At 32.1% G+C, this 25,275-nt stretch overlaps 2 protein-coding genes across 2 annotated transcripts in view; both read left to right on the plus strand.

Annotated features, from left to right (window-relative positions):
• The first annotated feature begins 302 nt into the window (after positions 1–302).
• LOC127737811 (retinoblastoma-associated protein-like) overlaps positions 303–25,275 on the plus strand; it is a 56,320-nt gene continuing 31,347 nt past the window's right edge. The window contains exons 1-12 of the mRNA XM_052248745.1: positions 303–390; positions 2,558–2,708; positions 3,389–3,447; positions 5,920–6,147; positions 6,821–6,856; positions 7,542–7,618; positions 8,965–9,072; positions 10,267–10,361; positions 11,049–11,120; positions 11,674–11,783; positions 12,692–12,745; positions 16,045–16,132. Coding sequence (XP_052104705.1) covers positions 374–390; positions 2,558–2,708; positions 3,389–3,447; positions 5,920–6,147; positions 6,821–6,856; positions 7,542–7,618; positions 8,965–9,072; positions 10,267–10,361; positions 11,049–11,120; positions 11,674–11,783; positions 12,692–12,745; positions 16,045–16,132 — 1,095 coding nt within the window. The 5' untranslated portion in view covers positions 303–373. The remainder of the gene's footprint in view (positions 391–2,557; positions 2,709–3,388; positions 3,448–5,919; positions 6,148–6,820; positions 6,857–7,541; positions 7,619–8,964; positions 9,073–10,266; positions 10,362–11,048; positions 11,121–11,673; positions 11,784–12,691; positions 12,746–16,044; positions 16,133–25,275) is intronic.
• On the plus strand, positions 22,526–24,387 carry LOC127737814 (uncharacterized). The gene is made up of 2 exons (XM_052248751.1): positions 22,526–22,801; positions 23,371–24,387. The coding sequence occupies exons 1-2, from the start codon at positions 22,717–22,719 to the stop codon at positions 23,883–23,885; spliced, it is 600 nt and encodes a 199-aa protein (XP_052104711.1). The 5' UTR covers positions 22,526–22,716; the 3' UTR covers positions 23,886–24,387.

A 25,275-nucleotide genomic window follows, 5' to 3' on the forward strand; every position in this document is an offset into this window, starting at 1 on the left:
CTTTTTGTCTGTGACTTTCAAGTTTGTCCTGTGACTTTCTGCATATCCCAGACTTTTTATTATCATTAAAAATTTCATTAGAAATCAAATCAGGTCCACAATGGCATTATATCTTGAATACTTATTTGACTTGTTATCTAGATCATTATGAATAGTTTAATTGTCATAGAGAATATCGTACGAAAACCACGCCAAGATTGTTTGAACTATTTATAAATTGGCGCCAGTGACATTTCTTCAACTTTGACCTTTAAAGTATCACCCAATCAAAAAAATTGGCACATAAAATTCGCGGGATTATTTTCATCAAAACAAAAACATGTGTATCAACAAAAACATTAAACAGTAAACTGGAATAATTACCACACGTAATATGTCGCGGTCTCCAGAGTAAGTCTATAGTTTAAGAATTTTCAAGGCTGTAAGAAATGCATATGCAGCTGATATGGATAGGGTTAAAAATTCTTAGGACGTAATGGTGTTCTGAGAAAAAGTGGGAGGGGACACCTACCGCCTACGTCTATTAGATTGCTATCCCCTTTTATTTTTTTACGTCTCTTTTATTACAAGTTTTTTTAGTCGAAGCACTCCTCGAGAGCTACGAGTGTACAGTGGAATCCGTTCAGGATTAATGGAGATGTGTCGCTAACTTGTGTATAAACTATTAAACACCACCAGGACAAATTCAACAACTAGGGAGTATTATGAATTTATGACACCAAGACGTCTGTTATTATGGTGGAAGAAGCCAAATTACTTGGAGAGAACCACCAGTTTGAAATGTTCATGTAAACTTATCTTCTAATAAAATTTTCTATTATATTCTATACCAGCTGCTCGGCAGGAACAGACAAAGCAAAGAGACATCTGCTGATTGATCTCCAGGTCATTTTGACCAACTGAGGCCCCTAAGTACCCATTCTAGTTTAAACTCTGGTCTGGGTGCTAGAGATGTGCGTGTCTAATATACTGAAATTTCCACTCTCCTGAGCATTTTTGCTGAGTCAGGTCCCAGGATTGAACCTGGGACCGTCAGCACTGTAGCCATTGACCACAAACCTACATATTTCAAGAAAGGTCATAATTTTGGTTGAAAGACATAGATACAATTTCAAAGTTTCATGCTGGATGGAGATACTGTAACAGTTATCCCCTTTGGGATACTGTATCTGGAGCACACCTAATAGGGAAATATTTATTATATTTGCACAAACGATAACTACTTTTATTATTATTTGAAGGTTCATCAAAAGAAGTTGAAAAATATGGCTGTGTTTACACCACACAATTTACTATGAGTACAGACAAACCCGTTATATTTTTAAGGCAATCGCATTGTGTGTTTAAACTGTTAAGTTTAATTTTTTATCAAGCCTGCAGAAGATGGTAAATTAAACAAACTCTGAATATCAGTTGATTCTATCCACCGAATTTGCACAGTTTTAATCACTTATTGTTGTATGGATTCAAATGTTCTTTATTGTTCATGTCGAACAATATAATTCACTACAATTATTGTCCCCCGTGCAACGCATTGCAGGGGGCATAGAAATACCTGGCGTATGTCCAGTCTTGTTACTGCTCTCACATGTTCAATTCTAGCCAGATTTTTATAAAACTTATATCATAGGTTTATATCAGCAATGTCTTGGACGAGTTCGAAAGTCAGTGCTGATAAACTATTTTTAAAAGAGCTATGCCCCTTAAAAACATTAATTATATGGAAAATTGCATCGTTAGCACTCTCATGTGTACAATTCCTGCCAGATTCTTACGAAACTTATATTGTAGGTTTATATCAGCAATGTATCGGACGAGTATGAAAATCAGTGCCGATCAATAATTTTTAAAAGAGTTATGGCCCTTAGAAATATTAATAATATGGAAAATTGCATTGTTAGCGCTCTCATGTGTACATTCTTGCCAGATTTTTATGAAACTTATATTGTAGGTTTATATCAGCAATGTCTCCGACGAGTTAAAAAATCAGTGCCATTCAATTATTTTTAAAAGAGTTCTGCGCCTTAGAAATATTTATTATATGGAAAATTACAATGTTAGTGCTCTGGTGTGTACAATTCTTGTCTGATTTTTATATAACTTATATCAAAGGTTTATATCAGCAATGTCTCGGACTATTTCGAAATTATTGCTGATCAAATATTTTTAATGAGTTACATGTATGCCACCTTGCAAATATTAAATATATCAGAAATTGCTCTCAAGTCTTCAAATCTCTAAGATAATTTTAAAAAGTTTTAAAAACAAATGTTATTGACCTTGGAGAGATAAAATATGTGCAAGGCGGGGGACATTGGAACTCTGTTCTTTTATTTCAATGATATCAGGAGGGAAAAATCTTGAAAGTTTTCCCCAACTTGGTTTATTTTTGGCACCCTCCTTATATATAGGAACAAAAAAAAGGCACATCAAAATCCAGGAAAGGTTTTAATTTTCTGAACCATTAATGCATTTATGTTTTGATTTTGTTCAAAAGAAGACATTTGTACATGTATTTAAAAGCTAAAATACATTGTACAAGTGTACCATTTTTCAGTGAACAGGAAACTCCAGAAACTGTAGAAACCATAGTTGCAGTTGATACCAGCTTTGAAAATTTGAGCAACAAACTGAAGTTGAGTAAAGATGTACGGAATAAAGCTTGGGACTACTGGCAGATTGTGGAGCAAGTAACTGCTGATTTAAAGGTAGTTATAACATTTACATGATTGTGAGAATGAATTAGCCTGCATCTGCTTTTGAATTGCTTTAAAACATTGTTCATGCAGAAGAAGAATATACGTCATACATTTATTTCATTATTTTTCTTCTTCTTGTTTGGTTCTAAGCGAGAAAATATTGTGTCTTCACTGACTTCAGAAAGTTATGTTCAAGTATAATCAAATTGTTTTAACAGATGCTTACGTTTAATCGGTTGTATATTTGAATAAAAGTGACAATGGTTTACATGAATGTGATCTTCAATGTAGCATATATTTTGATATATAGTAATTAGTAGTTACATGTATGACAACTGAAATGTTGGTGAAAAGTTAATAATGAAGAAATCGTCATAACAGACAAATAATCTCTGAAATCTACTTTAACTTACATGTAAACATAGTTTCTAGCAAGGTTAGTAGAATGCACAACTGTATCCAAAAGAAAAAGCACAATTTCTCAAGTGTTTATATACATGATATACATCCTTGGCTTCAAAATGTTTTGGATTTGAGGATTCCTGATGGAGGTTAAACAAGAAAAGCACTTGAGATGCAGCACCTCTATAAAATGTTATTTTTCTTTCTTAGTGTGCACTGTAAGGACATAGAATGATCAGTAAAATTTTAATATATGCATAGACATCATGTAAGTTCTTTTGTTCCAGGAAATATCAAAGTCGGACCTGTTGGCATGCTGCATTTATCAGGCAGTCATTGATACAAGGTAAACATTATAAGAGGTATAATCAGTGAACTGATTAACAAACTGTCATATGGTATACATGTATTATTCATAGAAGATTACTGAAAGTTTCAATTTATATAGAAATATATAATTACTTGCAAGCTATATTTTTGAAAAATAATATGTATCTTGCAACATATCAGAGAGTGTTTTGTTTTTGGTAAAGATTACATTCATGCAATAAAAACCCTTATGGGGCTGGCTTGAAAGTTGTCAATTTTCCATCACTACTTTTAAGATAAAAAAAAACCAAGTGATTTGAGCACAACACTCTATATAAAAAAAAATTCGTAAGGGTTCAGCGGAACCCAGTGTCTCGCCTACTTTTGCTGTTAATCACAGGCTCAACAAAAATGAGGAAAAAAATTAACAAAAATATTCCTCTCTATACTATCTTTTGATTGTAAGTAGCTTCTGTCCAAGTTTGGTAAAAATCCAGGATAGTTTATGAATCTAATAAATGTTTTTAAAACTTAAACTGCAGACTGTATGTAATATTAACTGGAAGAAAAACTAAGTCCATTTATAAGTAAAATACGGAAAAAATGGAACAAAATTTTAACAAAATTTCCTTCTAGATACTAGCTTTTAATCATAAACAAGCTTCTGTCCAAGTTTGGTACAAATCCAGGATAGTTTAAGAAAGTTGTTAAAATTTTAAAAACTTTTAACCACAGAGTGAATGTAATGTTAACTGGCAGAAAAACTAAGTCCATTTATAAGTAAAATACAGAAAAAAATGATTTTTTTTTACAAAATTTACTTCGGGATACTATCTTATGATCATAAACAAGCTTCTTTCCAAGTTTGGTAGAAATCCAGGATAGTTTAAGAAAGTTATTAAAATTTCAAAAACATTAACCACAGAGTGAATGTAATGTTTCCTGGCAGAAAAACTAAGTCCATTTATAAGTAAAATACGGAAAAAATGGAATTTTTTTTTTACAAAATTTACTTTTGAATAATATCTTATGATCATAAACAAGCTCCTGTCCAAGTTTGGTAGAAATCCAGGATACTTTAAGAAAGTTATTAAAATTTCAAAAACTTTAACCACAGAGTGAATGTAATGTTTCCTGGCAGAAAAACTAAGTCCATTTATAAGTAAAATACAGAAAAAATGGAATTTTTTTTTTACAAAATTTACTTTTGAATATTATCTTATGATCATAAACAAGCTCCTGTCCAAGTTTGGTAGACATTCAGGACAGTTTAAGAAAGTTATTAAAATTTCAAAAACTTTAACCACAGAGTGAATATTTGTGGTCGACGACGCCGACGGAATGTAGGATCGCTATGTCTCGCTTTTTCGACTAAAGTCGAAGGCTCGACAAAAACCAAGTGATTTGAGCACAACACTCTATACACCTTATCAATAAACATTCCAAAGTTTCAAAATGTTGTGCATGTGTATAACCTTACTTGTCAAGAAAATTATGTATATTGTGCATGAATATCTAGTATCTGTTCTAAAAATATAAACAATGTCCTTGTTGAAGTAATATTTAAAATGGAGTTATCGTCCTTTGTCCCTATATAATTGTAGGTATTGCCTTCCAATGCTTGATACAATGCCATGTTTTTGTTAAATCGTTAGTTCTCACTGCAAAATGAATGCAATCTTTACATTTCAGTGCTCACAAGCACTTTGATTTTAACATTTTTTGTAACTGTGAAAGATACCTTTTACAGTTTGTTTATTTACACTTATTTCATTGGAAAAACAGATTCTTTTAATAAGAATTTAGTATTTTTATGTACAGTGATATACATATCTTAAGAATCTCTGGTAAAAGGTAAAAGACCTTTTTAAGATTTTTCTTAAACACCATAAAATTAAGATTCGGGTTAGAACTATTTTAATGTCTTCATTACAATTTCAAGAAATCTTCTAGAAAACACATTGCAAACTTCATTGTACGCCATGTATTATAGAATGCCATATGGTCCTACAGATCCACAGTTACAATGTGGTTATATATGTAAACCATGTTTTATAGAATGCCATATGGTCCTACAGACCACAGTTACAATGTAGTTATATATGTACACCATGTTTTATAGAATGCCATATGGTCCTACAGATCCACAGTTACAATGTGGTTATATATGTAAACCATGTTTTATAGAATGCCATATGGTCCTACAGATCCACAGTTACAATGTGGTTATACATGTACATGTTTTATAGAATGCCATATGGTCCTACAGATACACAGTTACAATGTGGTTATGTATGTAAACCATGTTTTATAGAATGCCTTATGGTCCTACAGATCCACAATTACAATGTGGTTATGTATGTAAACCATGTTTTATAGAATGCCTTATGGTCCTACAGATCCACAGTTACAATGTGGTGATATGTGTAAACCATGTTTTATAGAATGCCATATGGTCCTACAGATCCACAGTTACAATGTGGTTATATATGTAAACCATGTTTTATAGAATGCCATATGGTCCTACAGATCCACAGTTACAATGTGGTTATATTGGACAACCAGAAATTACTATCACAGATCTGCTGATGTCCTCAGAGAAGACAGTTACATCACTGTTCCAATCCATGAATGTTCTCAGAGATGTCATCAGTATCAGCGAAGCTGTAAAGTACCACCTGACACAGCTGGAGAGGAAGTTTTGTATTGTATCTGGTATCTTTCATACTTTTGAAAGGTAAGTTTTGATTAAAAAGTCAGATGTTATAGAATCACTTGAATGATAGTGATATGATGATTTCACATGCAGCTATATAATTTAATAGTCAGATGCATCTTTGAAGTTTGAAAAATTGGCCATATGCCATGAAATGAAAGTGAAAACCTGTAGTATAAGTTACAATCATAGAACTTTGTGTAAAGATGCGTCTAAGGGAATATACATGTACAATGTAGTGGCCTAGGACACTTGTATTTTATGTTTCACTGATGTTAAGATTTTACATCAGAGTTGAGACATCAGATAGTAGATAACTTACAATCATTTTTACCTTTTCTTAGGAAGCTTTTAGGAGAGTATAGCAGCATCCATAAATAGGTCACTCTGACTTACATATTACACTTCACTGCCTTGTAATAAGTTTAACATTCACATTCAGATTTTATATGCTAAATAATCTATAGTCATATAACTTAGTGTAGGGATGTGTCTAGAAGAGTATAGTAGCATACCAGATACTAAGATTGTTTGGGATTTTTCATACTGAAGTTTTAATTCACTTCAATAACTATAAGGTTTATCAAACCAATTTTAAAGTGAGGTGGATTTTGTCATATCTGTAACCTAGACTTAGAATAAAAAATCTAGAACAATAATTGCATATTATTGTATATCATTTATACCTTTTCAGAGTATGTAAGACTGTGTTTAGAGAAGAGGAAAGCAGGTCAGTAACCATGTAATGTCATGCAACATTGGTAATGTTTGTACAATTAAGAAGTTCCAAGTGAATCAATATTAGTTGCTTAAAATATAAATGTAAGAAAGATTTCAGATAAGATTTAGATTGCAAAAAACTAATTACAGGAATTGAAATACAGTGTTGTCAACATGACATTTCTGCACAAATTGACAAGACTTTAAGACCATCATTTATCTATGAAGTTGTGTAATTTTGAAAGAATTACAGCTCTTTTCATAATGCTAGCAAGACAAAGGTTTGTTTGGCTTGCTTGCTTTGTTTGTATCAATGTTTGCTCAAGCATTGTAATTAAGATTGACATCTGAAAACAACATAAAAAGGCGGATTTAAACTTGTATACATTATATTTAAATTTGACTGGACTTATCAAATAATCAGATTTACCTATACACAGGTTTAACTCCACCTACTTATATTGTTTGTAGATGTCAATCTTAATTACAATGCTTGAGCAAACATTTATACAAACAAAGCAAGCAAGTCAAACAAACCTTTGTCTTGCTAGCCTTCTGAAAAGAGCTGTAAATATTTTTGTAATTTAAAATGATCACTCTTGTACTTCCTCCTTTTTGGAGGAGAACACTGACCTTTTTTAAAGCATTTATAAAACCACTCTTATGCCAATTACATTGTGGAGTTTGTTTTTTAGGGACATGAAAGAGCTATCAGTACCAGATTTTAAAGAAAGAAAGACTTTGTGTTGGGTTCTGTTCCTGTTAACAAAAGGTATTACAAACTTCTTTAGAGAGATATTGAATCAGTTTCCAAGTTAAACATATTTATAAATAAAGATAGCATCCTAGTATGACAATTTCTTCATGAAATTGCACTCAGCTTAAAGTAATGTATAAGCCACCCACTCCCCCTCCCTCTCCAAAAAAAAAAATGTGCCACATTAAAGAATTTGTATTATACCTTAACTCCTGATGAATTTTGTATTGGGAGTGATCTCTGTCCATTTATCTGCTTGTCCATTTATTAAAGGACTGTTCAATTTTAACAAACATAGTGGAGGGAGGTATGATGTCTTTCCGCTTAAAACATATTTTCATCTTCATCACTATTATATAGATGATCACACACAATATTTGCAAGAATCTATCATTCAATATATGACAAATATATTAGTTTAAACATATTTTATTTACTCAAAGTAAAACTGATAGGACAAGTAAACCATGCTTACAAAGTCTTCTCCGAATTACAATATATTACAATACAATGTTAATATGAGCATTTAATATTTCAAAATATACAATACTTTTCATGAGTCTAGCTATTGAAAAAGGATGACAAATATATCACTATGTTGCAATATGTTAAAGCAGTTTTAGGCTTCGTCTTGTCATTATAAGCATATCTGAAGCTGAGTTTTCTGCAGCCACTTGAGTCTCTAGCTAAGTTCGTGTTTAAATACAAGTTGAGGATGGAACAGATGTTTAAAAAGAAGTATAAAAATAGTATTTTTCTGCCTCAATACATATTGCTTATAGTTTTAAGATGATCTGAAGTTCTACTATATTTTGTTATATGTTATAGGTGCCTCTTTAACAGATGATTTTGTTGTATGTTACAGGTGCCTTTTTAACTAATGATCAGGTGCCCTATTAACAGTAGTTCTGTTAGACTATATTTTGTTTTGTGTTACAGATGCCCTTTTAACAGATGTTCTGTTAGACTTTATTTTGTTATGTGTTACAGGTGCCCTTTTAACAGATTTTCTTTAGACTATATTTTGTTATATGTTACAGGTAATTTATTAACAGATGTTCTGTTAGACTGTATTGTGTTATATATTACAGATGCCCTATTTAGAGATGTTCTGTTAGACTACATTTTTTATATGATCGAGATGCCCAATTAACAGATGATATGTTAGACTTTATTTTTGTCATATGTTACAGGTGCTCTATTAACAAATGATTTGTTAGACTATATTTTGTTTTGTGTTACAGTTGCCCCATTAACAGATGATCTGTCAGACTACATTTTGTTATGTGTTACAATATATTTTGTTATGTGTTACAATATATTTTGTTATGTGTTACAGTATATTTTGTTATATGTTACAGGTGCCCTATTAACAGATGATTTGTTAGTAGATGCTTTCTTCCTTTTGATATGTTGTGTAGATTACATCATAAGATCAACACCAGCATTTCAACTTAATCCTCCTTTAGGTAAGGAAAAAAGACTATCATGACTATATTATACAAGAATTTAAGGATGTTCGCTACTCATGTTATTTACTTTTTGTCAGGTATTCGGAATCCTCTAGTTTTTTCCATGTAGTGCCATTAGCAATTTTGCTTGCTTGCCCCTCCTTTTCTTTTCACAAATTATTACATATAGTTTAAAAACAATTTTTGAAATTTTATAAAATCCTTGATATTTTTTCATAGTTTTTGAAAGAAAAAAGGTGCAAATGTTAAATGTGTGAATAATCTAGAGAGAATCATTTCCCCAAAAATTTTCAAACGCTTATCTCAAAAACAAGAACACAGACCTTTCATTTTTTCTGCTTTTTATGTTAAGTTATTTATATACTATCAATTTATAAGTCTTTTTAAAAAGCTTGTTATTTTGAAACAGAGTAGCGAACATCCTTAGGTCTGCTTTTTTAGCTCACCTGACCACAAGTAGAAGGTTTGGATTCATATTAGGGGTTATGGGGCAAACAGTTTAGGAATTAAGGGCATAAAAGGGGCCAAAAACAACAATTTATGTAGTTTCCGGACAATAACTTGTAAGTGTATGGATCTCTCTGATATTGTACCATAAGGTTCCATATCACAAAGGGAAGGCTGGGATTGAGTTTGGGGGTATTTGCCTCAAACATGTAGGAATTAGGGGCCAAAAAAGGGCCAGAAACATGCATTATTCTAGTTTCCAAACAATAACTTGTGTTAGATGTGTATGGATCTCTCTGAAATTGTACTACAAGGTTCCATACTACAAAGGAAAAAATTGGATTGAGTCTTGGGGTAATTGCTCCAAGGGGGGATTCCAAAAGTCACGGGGGGGGGGGGGGGCCAATTTTTTAAAGGAATTCATATTTTTTTCAAAAATTTTCAAATTTCAAATTTTGTAAAAGTTTCAAGAGGTAATCTTCAATTGCACAGTATTGCGCAATAGATTTGTAAGATCTTTTACCACATTTATTTTGTGTCAGAAACCTATATTATGTCAAAAATTTGATCACAATCAAAATTCAGACAGTATCAAGCTTGAATATTATATCCAAATTTGCCCAAACTGTTCAGGGTTCGACCTCTACGGAGCATTTTATTCTGATACATGTTGTGGTTACTTTTACATTTGGAAGTCTGACATTGGAGTAAAATATTTAAACTTGATCTACTTTATTATTTCAGACAACATGAAAATTACATCAACAGAAAACGCAGACATTCAAGAAGTTACTATGTTGCAGAAATTATCAGAAATATTTGGCTTGAGTTTTGAAGAGGTGATACAGTCTGGCATAATAAGCAAAACAAGATAAATAGATACAATATTGTTTTAATATATACAGAAAGGTTTACAACAATTGGCAATACTTTTAGGTACAAAAAATCTTCAGTTATTACCAAAACCACAATTAACAAAGGAGAAATTTCAGTTTTTGTGCTTCGGTGGCCTTGTAAATTCAATCGAAGTAAATGTCTTTTGGGTGAGGGTTATGTTCTACCATATTTCTCACCATGAATCAGTAGTAGCAAAAGAAATGGATTTTATGAGTAGGATATTGTAGATATTTAAGAAATGTATAGCCTTTTTTCTAAATTGCCTCATTAGACCATTGTGCATGTGACCGTCAACTGAACGTAAATAAACCTGAAATTATCAAAACTTGAATTAAGATTTCTGTGCCATTGTCCATGTAAAGACCAGGATGAATTAAAAATTTCTCACTTTGGTTATAACATTTGATTTTATCCCCAAAATTTGTTAATTCCATATAATGAGTATATTTAGGTAGAGAGTATTTATACATCTGGTGTATAATATTATAGAGATGTCCTACATTATCACTGCTGTTTTCTTAAAATTTCCTTTGATATTTTTGTGAGATATTTTCATTTTAAGTGACTTGACTGTACTCTGTATTTAATAAGAATTTTAAGTTAATAAAGTTGACTGATTAATATTATAGGTATTAACAGTACAGGTAAACAGAACAGAATCTTATTTTGGATCATTGCCCCATATTGACGGAGAACTTAATGTAAGTTGTTTTAATATTGACTTTATACAGAATTTTCCAGGATGAGAGTAAACAATTATCTAATTAATCCTGTAGTGTGATCATATTTACTTAACTAATGTTATGCTGCATAGTTCTTAGGAGAATCCTGTATTGCTAATGTTGCAAAATATTGATCGGTTGTTATCAATCATATTATGATTTGTTGACAATATCATCTTTCATCTGAAGATAAATAAATATTGCCAAAGATCAGGTACTGGATATATTATGAATCTATTTGACAAGTTGTTGCCACACATACTTTCTTTACAAGATAAGAAGCAGTGGTCTCCTTCCTTGACATTCTTTGGAAATAAAATCATGAAATGTTGATGATGATAATGCAGAAGTTTATTTACTGACCTGAGAACCCGATAATTTATTTTATGGGCTTATGAAAGCCTTCTTTTGAACTTCATAAACTTTCATTTAAATGTTTTAGTACGTAAATATACAGTACATTGTATTTTGATTTTTGATATCGCAGACACAATTTCCTATTACAATACCTCTGACATGTCAATCATTACAGGTGACATTACTGAAGGAGAAATATAGCACTGCTTACAGACAGGAAGGAGATATTGATGAAATGATGTTTCTTACCAGGGATCCTCATATTCTACCACAGGAACAAAATGGGTAATGTCTAATATCTCATTACTTTCAACAAAATGGGTAATGTCTAATATCTCAATGCTTACAACAAAATGGGTAATGTCTAATATCTCATTACTTACAACAAAATGGGTAATGTCTAATATCTCAATGCTTACAACAAAATGGGTAATGTCTAATATCTCATTACTTACAACTAAATGGGTAATGTCTAATATCTCATTAGCCTCATTACTTACAACAAAATGGTTAATGTCTTATATCTCATTGATTACAACAAAATGTTATGTAAGGTTTTATATATGTTGTTTTATTTCTCTTTTGATATTATTTACACGTAGTAGAGACTTCCATACTTGTGACATAACTAATACTTAACGAAACTATCAGAAGAATAAAGCATTTCTAATTGATGATGGAACATGATTCAAACTGGATTATCTCCCATTCACAAGAAAAATGTCAACAATGTACAATTTGTTCCATCGCCCATTAAAATGCATTATATGAAACTCCTATAGGTTTGGTAAATAAGTAAGGTACAAACTATGTTGAAAGTCTCAGATTTTATAGTTGAAAACAATACAAATGATTATGTAATATTTGAATAAGCATAGAACTGTGCCTTAGCAAAACTAATCAAAAAGATAAAAATTTTCATTTTATGTTCTCAATTATTGAAATGATAATGTTTGGTGGATGAATACTGTATCTCCCTTTCAGATGGCAGGACCTGTTCATTATGATTACAATGACCAAAGTTAATTGCAGTGTACTCTGCTTTCATGAAAAACAGCAGTTTCTTGTTAAATTTTAAAGTTATGAATTAAATTAATGTATGTTCTTAAAATCTTACCCAGTAGCTGCATCATTGTTGTGCTCTATTTTATTTTCCATAAAATTAAATGTAATAATTTTATATTTATATACAGGATAGAGACGAAATCACTTTTAAACAATAATGAGACTTCAATGACACCTGTCAGGTAAGTAGCTATGGTTTGATTATTATTGATCCATATAGTTGATCCTGATTTAATTTTTATCAGGTAGCAATGGTTCCTATTGAAATTAAATGGAAAATCATGTTTTTCATCTTCTACTTTTAAACTGTTGAGGGTTGTCAACAAATATTCCTCAATTTTACCATGCATACTGATTTTAGTGTCCTGTCATTGATAATAGGGGGTTCATGTTTTTCAGTCTCTGTGGCAGTCCGTAGGTCCATCCATGCATCTGTCTGTCCTGTCATGTTTAAGTTTGGGTACACTTTGAAGTTGTGGTCACATCAACTTGAAACTACACATGTGAACTTTTTAAATACATGCCAATTTAGGGTTATAATCCAAATTTCATGGTTAGTTTTGGTGTAAGTTAGTTTACCATGCAGTTGTGATCATATCTACTTGAAACTTAATACACGTGTGAGCTTTTTAGATATTCATACCAAATTAGGGTTTGGACCCAGATTTTTCAGTTCAATTTTCATGGAAATGTGATAGTGTGAATGAGGTATGGTATTCTATTGTCAGACACATATCTTAGTTTATTGTCCCCCGTGTAACGCATTGTGGGAGACATGGAAATACCGGGCATCTGTCCCATTATAGGTATATAGCTATTCCACACAACTCCTCCTACAGTTTGAATGTTAGGAAGTTTTATATACGTAGGTATATATCTGCATAAGAGGTGCATAACTTTTCTGGATAACTCCTCCCACAGTGAACCATAGACCTTTGTGCTCCTATGCTCATCTTTGTGTATTTTAAAATAACACTTTGCATGCATCATTTGTGTCTCCCAGACAAAATAATATCTCAAAGAAAGTCCTACATTGACTTTGTTATAATACAGTAACTTCAGAGTGGAGTGTGGGGGCATCACTTAGTTTAGTTTAAAAGAGTTATGCCCTTGGAAATATTAAATTTATGGAAAATGGCCTTGTTAGCGCTCTCACAGGTACATTTCTTGCCAGATATTTATAAAACTTATACTATAGGTTAATATCAGCAATATCTCGGACAAGTTCTTTAATGGTGGCTGATAGACTTTTTTCAAAAGAGTTATGCCCATTGGAAATATTAAATTTATGGAAAATGGCCTCGTGAGCACTCTCACAGGTACAATTCTTGCCAGATTTTTATAAAACTTACACTATAGGTTAATATCAGCAATAATTCGGGACAAGTTATATAGTGGTGGCCGATCAACTTTTTTTTAAAGAGTTATGCCCCTTGGAAATATTAAATTTATGGAAAATGGCCTCGTTAGCGCTACAAAAAAAAAGTGTTTTATTTAGTTATTGCCCTTGTACCTTGGATAGATAAAATATGTGCAACGCTGGGGACATTGGAACTCTGTTCTTTATTTAATAATTTTTACAAGAGTTTTGGCCTTAGACCATTAATGGTTTAATGTAGCAAGGCTGATATTCTTTGACAATTTGTCCAACAGCTTTCTGCTTAGTGAGATTGTTTGTCATTTTGTAACCATTTTTGTTTAAAAAATTTTGGGAACATCATGGCCTTTTGTAGCATGATTTCACAAGTGCTACTCATCTGATACCATATGTGTGAAAGCTTTCATCCATTGCTGGATTGGATGTCATTATGTGTAGTTGATGGTACTATACTGAAGCAATTCAAGGTACATGTAAATGTCGAGCAATGGGACCACTTCACAGCCTTTATCAATCAGAAAATTTTTAAATACCTGTTGAGTCAACATGGTCAAGACACTTTTGCATATGCTCTTACAATTTCTTACAGTAGACACTCATTTGGAAACATAGGACCACTCCTTTTTCTGGAAAATCCTTAAGAAAATGCCAAGTAATAGTCAAATTTTCTAGCTATCTCTCAATGATAATGGAAACTGATTTATTGTACATGTATGAGTATGCATGAAATGTCTGCTGATTAGATTAAGCAAACAACTGTCAATCAGTCTGCTGATTTGTACACAATTCAAATTGTAATGCTTGAAGATTTTTTGCTGACACAAACTATATTTATCAGTTACTAAAGTATTGAGTTTTATATGTTAAAAAATGTTTTTTTAGGTATTTAGTGGAACAGCTATCGTCACTTTCTTTGACTAAGTCAGTTATTGATTCTGATGTTAGGTGATTGTTCATGACTTATTTGTTTGTTTGTTCTGTATTCTTGATTTGATTTTTTCATATGGTTATAATTTATTGAAATTTTGTTTGTTACATTTTATTGATTTCTATTTCATATTCTAGAGAAAAATTGTGTAACTTTATTGTTACTACAAGAAAACAAAAATGCTAAACCATTTGCCAAATATTTTTTAATCAGGATAAATTATCAGATCCCAATTTTCTAAAAAATATTATCTACAATAATGATTAACTGTTTTGAAACTTTGTCATTAATGTTGGATTTTTACAGTCAAAATGCTGTAATATTTAAATCATTGTTTGTCATTCATTCAATCCCCTTTAGTGGTCAATAGAAAAATTGGCAATTTCTCAAATTAACAACAACAAAACCATAAAGAGGGCTATCTCCCTTTATCATTAGATGATTTGATAAACTATTAAACTTGGGAAAAGTATGGAATCAGCAAACTATATAAATTTGATATAACCTTATTATACCTTATTAGATAAATCATTTTTTGTCAGTGGTTCTTGAGTTACTGTCAATTCAGAAATGAATGCGTGCATTTATTATAGCGATTTGAGGAATGGACAAAAATGCACAATTAATGATTGCGATTTCAAGAAAATCTGCATACAGATATATGTATCAGTTATCAGAATGTAAGTTCTTATTATTGGGATACTCAACCAGTCTCATTATTCACATTAGTAAATACTACACAATAATTTCTGAATTAACAGTATATCTGAAACTTTTGTATCCCCATGTCAAAGAAATTTGGTGAGAGCTGATAACATTTCTTTCTACTTTCTGTTAATCAGTCCTGTACAATGTTATTATAGATTTCTTTTAGTGAATAGAATATAGTTGTGCCTTTAAACATTTATTTGCCAAAAACCTACTAAGACATCTGTAGTCTCTTGATATTTCATCTAAACATGATGGTTTTAATAATCTGATTTTGTAGATAAAAATACATAAATTTTGCATATGTGTGAACAGTTCTTATAAAACCTTTTCATTAAAAAAAATACTTATGTCTCCCTCTGTTATGTATTTAATATATTCTTTCAATATTAGTATACATTTAACATGTTTAAGCTGATTGGTCATTATTTTATTTTATAACATCAATAATTTATTTTGTATTATAGAGCAGTTCTTGACAACATACAAGAATTAAAGAATATACTGACAAATGCTGGAGATGAACCAAGTCAGGTTCTCAGTGAATATTTCCAGGTATTAACCAAATTTAACTCTTACTGAATTTTCCATACTGTTAAAAGGCTTGTATAGTGCGCGGTTTTATTCTCTTAAATTGAACCTGCCAGCAGGGGTGCGGACTATAGAGTACAATAAGCAAGAAATAAGAGAAAAAATTCAATTTCGCGAGGTGGTTTATTTTCGTTCCGCCATGTTTGTTATTGATATTGTAGAGGGCGCTCTTATCATTTTTCAAACTAATAATTTTACCTAATCCATATTAAGTTATTATTATTCAATATCAAATTAATATTGATAAATTTAAAAATTAAACGCTTCATAACAAATTTCTCGTTTCTTTTCAATGTATTGCTTATAAAATAAACTGGTAGCTGCTTGAATGGAACTGTACAAAAAAAGTAAAAAAGACAACCGTAAACCAGCTTACGATGTGTAAATTACAAAACGTAATCGGTTATTATACCTTCCGTTTTGATGTTTCATACTGACTAATATGTTATTTATTAGCTTAAATCCCTTCAAACATTAATGTGATAGATATATTTAACACTATTTTACATCAGGATGGAACTGTTTTACTTTCAAAGTCGTATTATGTTGATATCTAGTATGTTTGGATTTCGACTCTCACAGTTTTTTCTCTTCTTTTACAGGTGCTTTTCAAACTTCCGGTTTAAACATAAACATGTTTCTAAATTGTTTTTTGTGTGATTAAGACTTATTTAAACAATCGTGAAGACTTTTAGAATCATTTACAAGCAGTTTCAGCTTCTGTTTGTTGATGGAAAATAGGTTTTTCCAAGAAAATACTGCATAAGACCACACACGATTTGAAATAACCGGAGTTTCATTAGACCTTTTCTAACAGTTACAAAAAGTTTTTTTACAAAAAATTTCGTGGTGAGAAGGGGGTGGGGACTATGTACCAGTGCGAACTATACAAGCCCGATTACGGTATATGAACAAAATCAGACTCATTGCGATTTCTTCAAGGAATGCTACAAATCAGATTCTTCATTTAAGAAGCAAATCATTTATTCACTTAACTCTACCAGGTATGTCCCAAATCAGGTTGTTAACACATTCTACCAAGTATGACCCAAGCCAGACTCATAGTAATTTTTTTATTGGTGCATTGAACTGTTCAAGCTATAAACAAAGATGACTCATGTAGGTTTCTCCAAATTATAGATCAAATGAGACATAGGCAAACAGGTAAAACTATTAACTCAAGTATTTGTCTCAACTGCTAGACATTGAGAAGTTGGGAAGCAGGCAAACAGGTAAAACTATTAACTCAAGTATTTGTCTCAACTGCTAGACATTGAGAAGTTGGGAAGCTAATTTGAGGATGGTGTAAACAATTTATAAAAGATTCACATTTCAGAAGGTAGGAGACCTAGATAATCCCTACCTGGTGTACAGGTGTTTTCTGTCTGAAGATTATGTCTTGATTAGGTCTGATTCTCAAACACTTTATTTAATAGGTCAACTATATATAATTTATATAATTCCTCTTAGGTGTACATGTCTGTGTCATCTGACAGGTTCATCTGACCTTGACGTACTTGTTATGGTTTATTGGTCCTTTTTAACCGGATTTGCAAAGGTATATAGAGGTTATTAATTTGGTGATGTGACTAAATGATGGTCAAGGTCGATTTTCATGATTTTAGCTTTTATTGATGATTATTTATAGACCTTCAAGTTGTGTAAAGTGATACTTAGAGCGTTTTCCATGCAATAACTTGAAATGGCTTAGATGAAAATCTTGTGATACTTTGAAGAAATAAGACAACAATCTTTTGAAAGTGGGATTCTGGAAAGTTATTGGAGTGACCACAAGATTCTATGGTTTCATAATAAATAAGGTTATAATCTCATAAACATATTTCTTTCATTATTGACTTCATGATTTCTGCCTACCCACCCCTGCTGAACAAATGTGTGTGTACTTATATACTCTCTCAGGCCATAATCTTGCTGGCGAAATGACAATTTAAGTCGCCAAAGAATTTCGCTAAAACTCCCCGGCCGACTGACTTCTAAGCGAAGTCAAATCGCTATCAAAATCGGTATAAGGGAGACAACTTGTGATTTTCAAGTCGCACAGGTGAACAAAAATGGCGACTGACAAGGAAAATCAAGATTTTTGTAACGACCAAAGACTAATACTATCGACGATTAAATGAAATAAATACAACTGTGACTTTGAAAATCCTCAGATTTAACATTCGAAACTGTTAAAACGGGAAACTTGAGTGTCTGTTTGAGTTGTCGTTTTACAACGATTTTCATCTGAGGATGTTGCGTAATCACTCAGCTGATTGTTTTATTTTTATTTATTACGAGTCTATCAGTTGTACTATTGGGTAGGTTAAGGGGTTGGAATTATTGAGTGCTATTTATTTATTCATTGAAGAAAAATTGAAATATAGAATAATTAAAGGTAGGAAAAAGTGATGGCAAACGTACAACACATTGCCAGCTTGTGATCAGCAGTATGTTTTTGTGCACGACCAACTCGTTAATAAGGGAGATATCTTTTACAAAAAATTATAAAAATAAGCTCTTTATCGGTTAATTAATATGTGATTGACAGATATCTTCATTTATAGGCTTCAGCGTTTTACGTTTCCGCAAATTGGCATTACTTTTCTGGGAAAAAAAGATGACGTTATGCAAAAAAAAGTCTTACATTTCCGGAAATAAATACCTTACTTTTCCGAAAAAATAATAACGATTCCGGATAAAATAAATTATTACTTTTTCAGGAAAATAATTAAGGAGTACCTTGAACTTTGTCCTAAACGAAACCTGCAACAACTGATTATAGCAGCCTGAAATTTTTGTAACAGCAGTATGCATTGCACATTCCAAGTCAATATGATCTACCTCGGGCTTGAGAGTTAGTCTTCGGGTAGTGCACACATAAATAGGCAGATCCCATATTTTGATAAAAAGTGGAAGTAACGCAAACACAACAGAAATATAGTTACCATTTTACACCCGTGTATCGAATAATTAACGGTGCCAACTATGAAAATATCAGTTATTTCATTACATAGACGATCAAAGTCATTTCAAGTTAGTGAAACATAAAAATATAACGATTCCGACATCATCATCTTTCAATAAGGTGAAACTTTCATTTTTTTTTATATCTAGACTATATTGTAGATATAAGACCAGAACCAATTTGTATAAAAATATGAACTGAATAATTTATCTAACATATATTCAAGTATTAATAATTTACTACCAGGTAAATTTCCAGAAAAGTAATAAATACAATTTCTGGAAACGTATACTTTAAGTTTCCGGAAACGTAGTATTGACCTTTGAAAAATTAACGGAAATGCTATACGCCCATAGGCTTGCATGTACAATCTCTCATGAGAATTTCAATTTATAACTGACATGACATCCTGGACATTCAATAATGTTTTACAAAATTATGACCAGTGGTGATATACATTAATTGCCTAGTCATTTAAAAGTCATCAGATAAACTGGGAGTCATATTTTTCTGTACTTTACAAAATAAATTGAGGCAGATGCATATGAGATTAATGCATGATAATATTGCTAGCAACAATTTTTATTTAAACTTAAATTCAAGTTGACAGTACAAATGATATGACTAAATAAATAACAACTATATTGTCTAAACTTTTTAAGAATTTTCAATATATACAGTTTGTACAATATGATATAAAAACACTGCAAGTATATTTTAGCTCACCTGGCCCAAAGGGCCAAGTGAGCTTTTCTCATCACTTGGCGTCCGTCCGTCATCGTCATCTGTTAACTTTTACAAAAATCTTCTCCTCTGAAACTACTGGGCCAAATTTAACCAAACTTGGCCACAATCATCATTAAAGTATTGTGTAAAAATGTGTCCGATGATCCTGCCCGCCAACCAAAATGGCCGCCATGGCTAAAAAATAGAACATCGGGGTAAAAAGTAGATTTTGGCTTATATCTCTGAAACCAAAGCATTTAGAGCAAAATTGTTCATCAGGTCAAGTTCTATCTTCCCTGGAATTTTCAGACGAATCAGACAAGCCCTTGTTGGGTTGCTGCCCCTAAATTGGTAATTTTAAGGAAATTTTTTTGGTTATTATCTTGAATATTACAATAGATAGAGATAAACTGTAAACAGCAAAAATGTTCAGCAAAGTAAGATCTACAAATAAGACCAAAATTGTCAATTGACCCCTTAAGGAGCTATTGCCCTTTAAAGTTGATTTTTCACAATTTTTGTAAAGTTTTGTTATCTTTTACAAAAATCTTCTCCTCTGAAACTATTTGGCCAAGTTTAACCAAACTTGGCCATATCATTACTAGGGTATCTAGTTTTAAAAATGTGTCCAATGACCCCGCCTGCCAACCAACATGGCCGCCATGGCTAAAAATAGAACAAAGGGATAAAATTCAAGTTTTGTCTACTATTTTGAAAACCGTCATGAATAGAGAAAATCCGACAAGAACAGAAATGTTCATAATGTTGAGCTCTACCAATTGTCCATATACTTCAAAACTGTCAGACGATTTCTTATATGAGTTATTGCCCTTAAATGACAAATTTTACCTTTTTTTTCTTTTTTGCCTATTATCTTGAAAACTATAATAGATAGAGAGAAATTTTATATTACAAAAATGATCAGCAAGACAATTTCTACAAATAATTCTGCATTGTCGAAATCGTCAGTCGTCACCTTATTACAGTTATTGCACTTTGATGATGTTTTTTACCAATTTGTTACGTTTTTGCCTCATATCTTAAAAATTATAATAGATAGATAGAAATTAAATAAGCAAAAATGATCAGCAAGTCATGGACTACAACTAAGACAATATAGAGGAAATCGTCCTACGACTCCTTATTGGAGTTATTGCCCATTAATGACGATTTTCACCATTTTTTTTTTTTTTTTTTGCGTTTTGCCTTATATGATAAAAATTATCGTAGATAAATATACACTTTAAATCACAAAAATGAGCAGCAAGTCAAGATCTACTAACAATTAAATTTTGCTGATTTTGTGAGTAGACTGTCACTCTTTATAGGAGTGATTGCCTTTAATTTTTAACCCTCTTTTGTGTTTTGAGCAAAAATTAAAGAAGATAGAGAGAAACTAAACAGACTAAATGATCAGCAATACAAAATCAACAAAACATAGATTTTTGTAATGAATTCTATTCTCGTCTACAATGTTGGAGAGAGTCCTTTGTTAAATATGCACATAGACCAAGGTGAGCAATACAGGCTCTTTAGAGCCTCTAGTTTATTGCATCTATAAAACAGTTTCCTTAGTGATTAGCAGGAAAACACTACGAAACCAAAACGGTAATGGAGTTTCACTTCTCCCTACTCTCTCAAGGAAGGAGAAGTCACTTCTCTCTCTCCAAAATCCTAGATTAGGCCCTGCTCTCTTAAATTCCAATATTATGTCACTTATGAATAATAGGTCAAGATTGATTTTGGCCTTTCAATTTCTGAACCCTACAAATTTTTTTTTTTTTCCGACTTGATCCTGTTTGGGGGTCCAGATTTGTAAATATCATTTTCATGCAGGAAAATCTGGTTTGCTGTCAATCTGACAGCCTCTTGTCTGAAGATTGGGTAGGTGGAGTGGACTGAATCCTAATCGATTAGTCTAACAATGCCACATGTCATATGCCTGTAAAAACTCCAGAACATGTCATATGTATACAGTCTTCCAGTTGTTAACCAAAAGCATTAGTTCACCAAAGAGCTGACCTTTTTTCTGCAGTAGATACTGTATGATATTAAAAGTTTTATTAAACATTATCAATTATGCAATCAACTATTTAGAATCAAATTTTTTTTAATTCTGATATGCTTTCAAAGGAATTTATATTGTATTTATTTTTAAAGGCAGTGCTTTAATGCCTTTCTAGTTGCCGGGTTAATCCTTCCTTCCGCGATATCCAACTTATCTACGTGGGGGGTCATTAGACTCCAAGTAGATCCGAAAATGTTGAATTCTCTCCTCTTCTTATTGCGATATAAAATGTTTTTTGTTTCATTTCATTTACATTGGGAAATAGAGAAACGATCATTGTGTTTTGTTAGTTTTAAAAACTTTTGATATATTAGTATTTTGCATTATAAGCAGTCAACCGATTGACAAACTAGAATTATTTGAATTCCGTGTGGAAAGAGCTCGGGTTAATTTCGAGTGTTATCTGCAATCTAGATGTTTATAAATCATTTCAGTCGTTGATATAATAATCAAAGGTCGACTGAACATGAATTATATTATACAATTTAAAGCGCATTTCTGTTTATGCACGTGAACCCGTCTAACTTTATTTTCGCAGTTTAATTAATTAAAGTAGCAAATTATCGTTCCTGAATAGGTGGCGCCGTGGTAGCGGATCCTGTTCCTCTACTTCCGGTTTCTACACTGTGCAACTATTTCAGTTATATTTTTAATTAACGATGCCAAGTACTTGTTGTTGTGTACCTGGATGTCATTTAAGAGGAGGACATGCATTTCCAAATGACTTAAAAAGAAGGAAAAGTTGGATCAACGCCATGGCCCATACGCAGATTGGACGAGAACACGATGATATCGTGGAGTCCATCTCAATCAGCTGTTGTTTGCAAGGCACGTTTTACTGAAAAAGACTACGTGCAGGAAACTATTCATGGTAAAACACTATTTTCTTTGTAAAATATATAGTTATATATGTAATCGCCATGCGAATAAACCAAAGTCTGTTTACAACCGCAATTATCGTTTTAGAATAAAAGGGGGTGGGTAATTCAAGACGTCATAATTTTTTGGATTACGATTCAATGTGATCTGTTTGAGATTTTTTGGTGATTGCTACAATTATAATGATTTCTTCATGAGGTATATCATACTGAGAATTATTTTAGCAGTAATTATGCTAATGTAGTAATGACAGGAATGCATAAGCTATGCCTCATAGACTTTCTTGAAAAATATCAATGACAATGTTAACAGGAACAAAACAATGACATGCTCTCATCTATATTATAGTTATTTAGGTACAAACAATGTACGTTTGTTGCATAAGTCTCTCATTGTTTGTCCTTTGGATTTACATAACATACTTTGAATCAGGCAAACATAGTTTTATCCAGATTGTAATGAATAAATCTAGTTAATATTTCGCCAGGTAGTACAAAGTATACATTGCTAATGGAAGTTCATTTAATTATAAAAAAACTAATGTTTTATAACCTTTTTCAGGGAACAAACCCACCATACAGAGACTTAAGTCTACTGCAATTCCCAGCCTATTTTCCTGGACCAAGCAAGAGACTGAATCGTCTGCAAAAAGAAAAATCAGGGCAGTTTCCTGTGAAAACAAAAGAACTAAACTTGATGAATATTGTAGTAGAAATCTAGAGGAAAGTTTTGATTGTAAAGTTGGTTTTCCTGAAGAAGTCATTCATACTGCAGAAAGGATTTATGACTGTCCACCACCAACTGCCGAGCTAATGTTGAGCTTCACAGATGGAATTACGCAAACACCATCAATGCCTATGTTTTCAGCAGAGAATTTTGAAATGAAGACACGTGACACAGCCATGCATTTTTATACCGGTTTAGAGTTGTATACTAAATTTTTATTTGTTTTGACCACACTTGGTCCAGCAGCACATTGTTTGAGATACATATATTTTCAAATTGATAGGGTGTCAGTTGAAAATCAGTTTTTTTATGACTTTGATGAAATTGAGGCATCATACAACCAACTTTGAACTGTCTAGATTCTAGATTGAATTTAGTGTTAAGAAAATTGTGTATACATGGATTGTTTTTATGTCTAAACAGTGGTGTGAGGCTAACACTTGGCAATTTAGTGGTTTAGTCAGGTATTTTTCACCATCCAACTTCAAATTAAAGTTTCCTACGACTTGGATTATTATTGACAGCACAGAATATCCCGTGATAAAACCTAAAGCTCCTAGAGCTCAGGCAACCTTTTCATCAAATAAAAACAGAAACACTGCCTTTTCATCAAATAAAAACAGAAACACTGAAAATTCTTGAATGTTCGACACCTGGTGGTTTAGTCAACTATGTCTCTATGTCACATAGAGCGAATTATTGGACTTGGCAAAACATACAAAATTCTAATAAATCCTATGAATGGAACTGAAACAAAACTTTCATCTGAAATAACATTTAGTTGTTTTATGTTGTGTAATTTTAGAACTTGTATTGTGCCAAAGGATGCATAAATAAAAGTGACGCAATGAATTTTGTTCTGATATATATATATTTACAATTACATGCACATGTAAATTGTAATGCATATAAAAATAAGGAGATGTGGTATGATATTCAGTGAGTTTATCAAACTAAAGTGCATAAGAAATGGGTTTAAGCAGTTACAGGTGTTACTGTCACCGTACAATCTCCAACAATGAGAAAAACTCGTACCCTGTAAAAAATTTCAGAGATCTAATAACTAAGTTTTGTTGTCTCACCTTGACTTTGGTGAATTTTTTATATCTGTTGATGTAAATATAAAAAAGAAGATGTGGTATGATTGCCAATGAGACAACTCTCCACACATGCACAAGAGACCAAATGACACAGAAATTAACAGCTATAGGTCACAGTACGGCCTTCAACAATGAGCAAAGCCCATACCGCACAGTCGGCTATAAAAGGCCCAGAAATGACAATGTAAAACAATTCAAACAAGAAAACTAACGGCCTATTTTATGTAAAAAAATGAACAAATATAACAAATATGCAACACATAAACAAACGACAACCACTGAATTACACTTTTATAGGCTCCTGACTTGGGACAGGCACATACATGTACATACAGAATGTGGCGGGCTTAAACATGTTAGCGGGATCCCAACCCTCCCCCTAACCTGGGACAGTGGTGTAACAGTACAATATAAGAAAGAACTATAAAAATCAGTTGAAAGAGGCTAAACTCATCAGATGGATAAATACAAATACAAGTGGACGTGGTAGGGTAGTTGTACATCCAAACAACAAAAAGACACTTAGTACAAATCTGAGAGTACTCGCAGTTACTGACAGCTAGTTCAAAGCCACTAACAACTGATAAAAAAATCTTGCATCTAAGACTAAATTATCAATCCGTAAGCTCCCTTTAGAATT

Source organism: Mytilus californianus, unplaced genomic scaffold, assembly GCF_021869535.1.
Source record: "Mytilus californianus isolate M0D057914Y unplaced genomic scaffold, xbMytCali1.0.p SCAF_4, whole genome shotgun sequence".
Classification (NCBI taxonomy): Eukaryota; Metazoa; Mollusca; class Bivalvia; order Mytilida; family Mytilidae; genus Mytilus; species Mytilus californianus.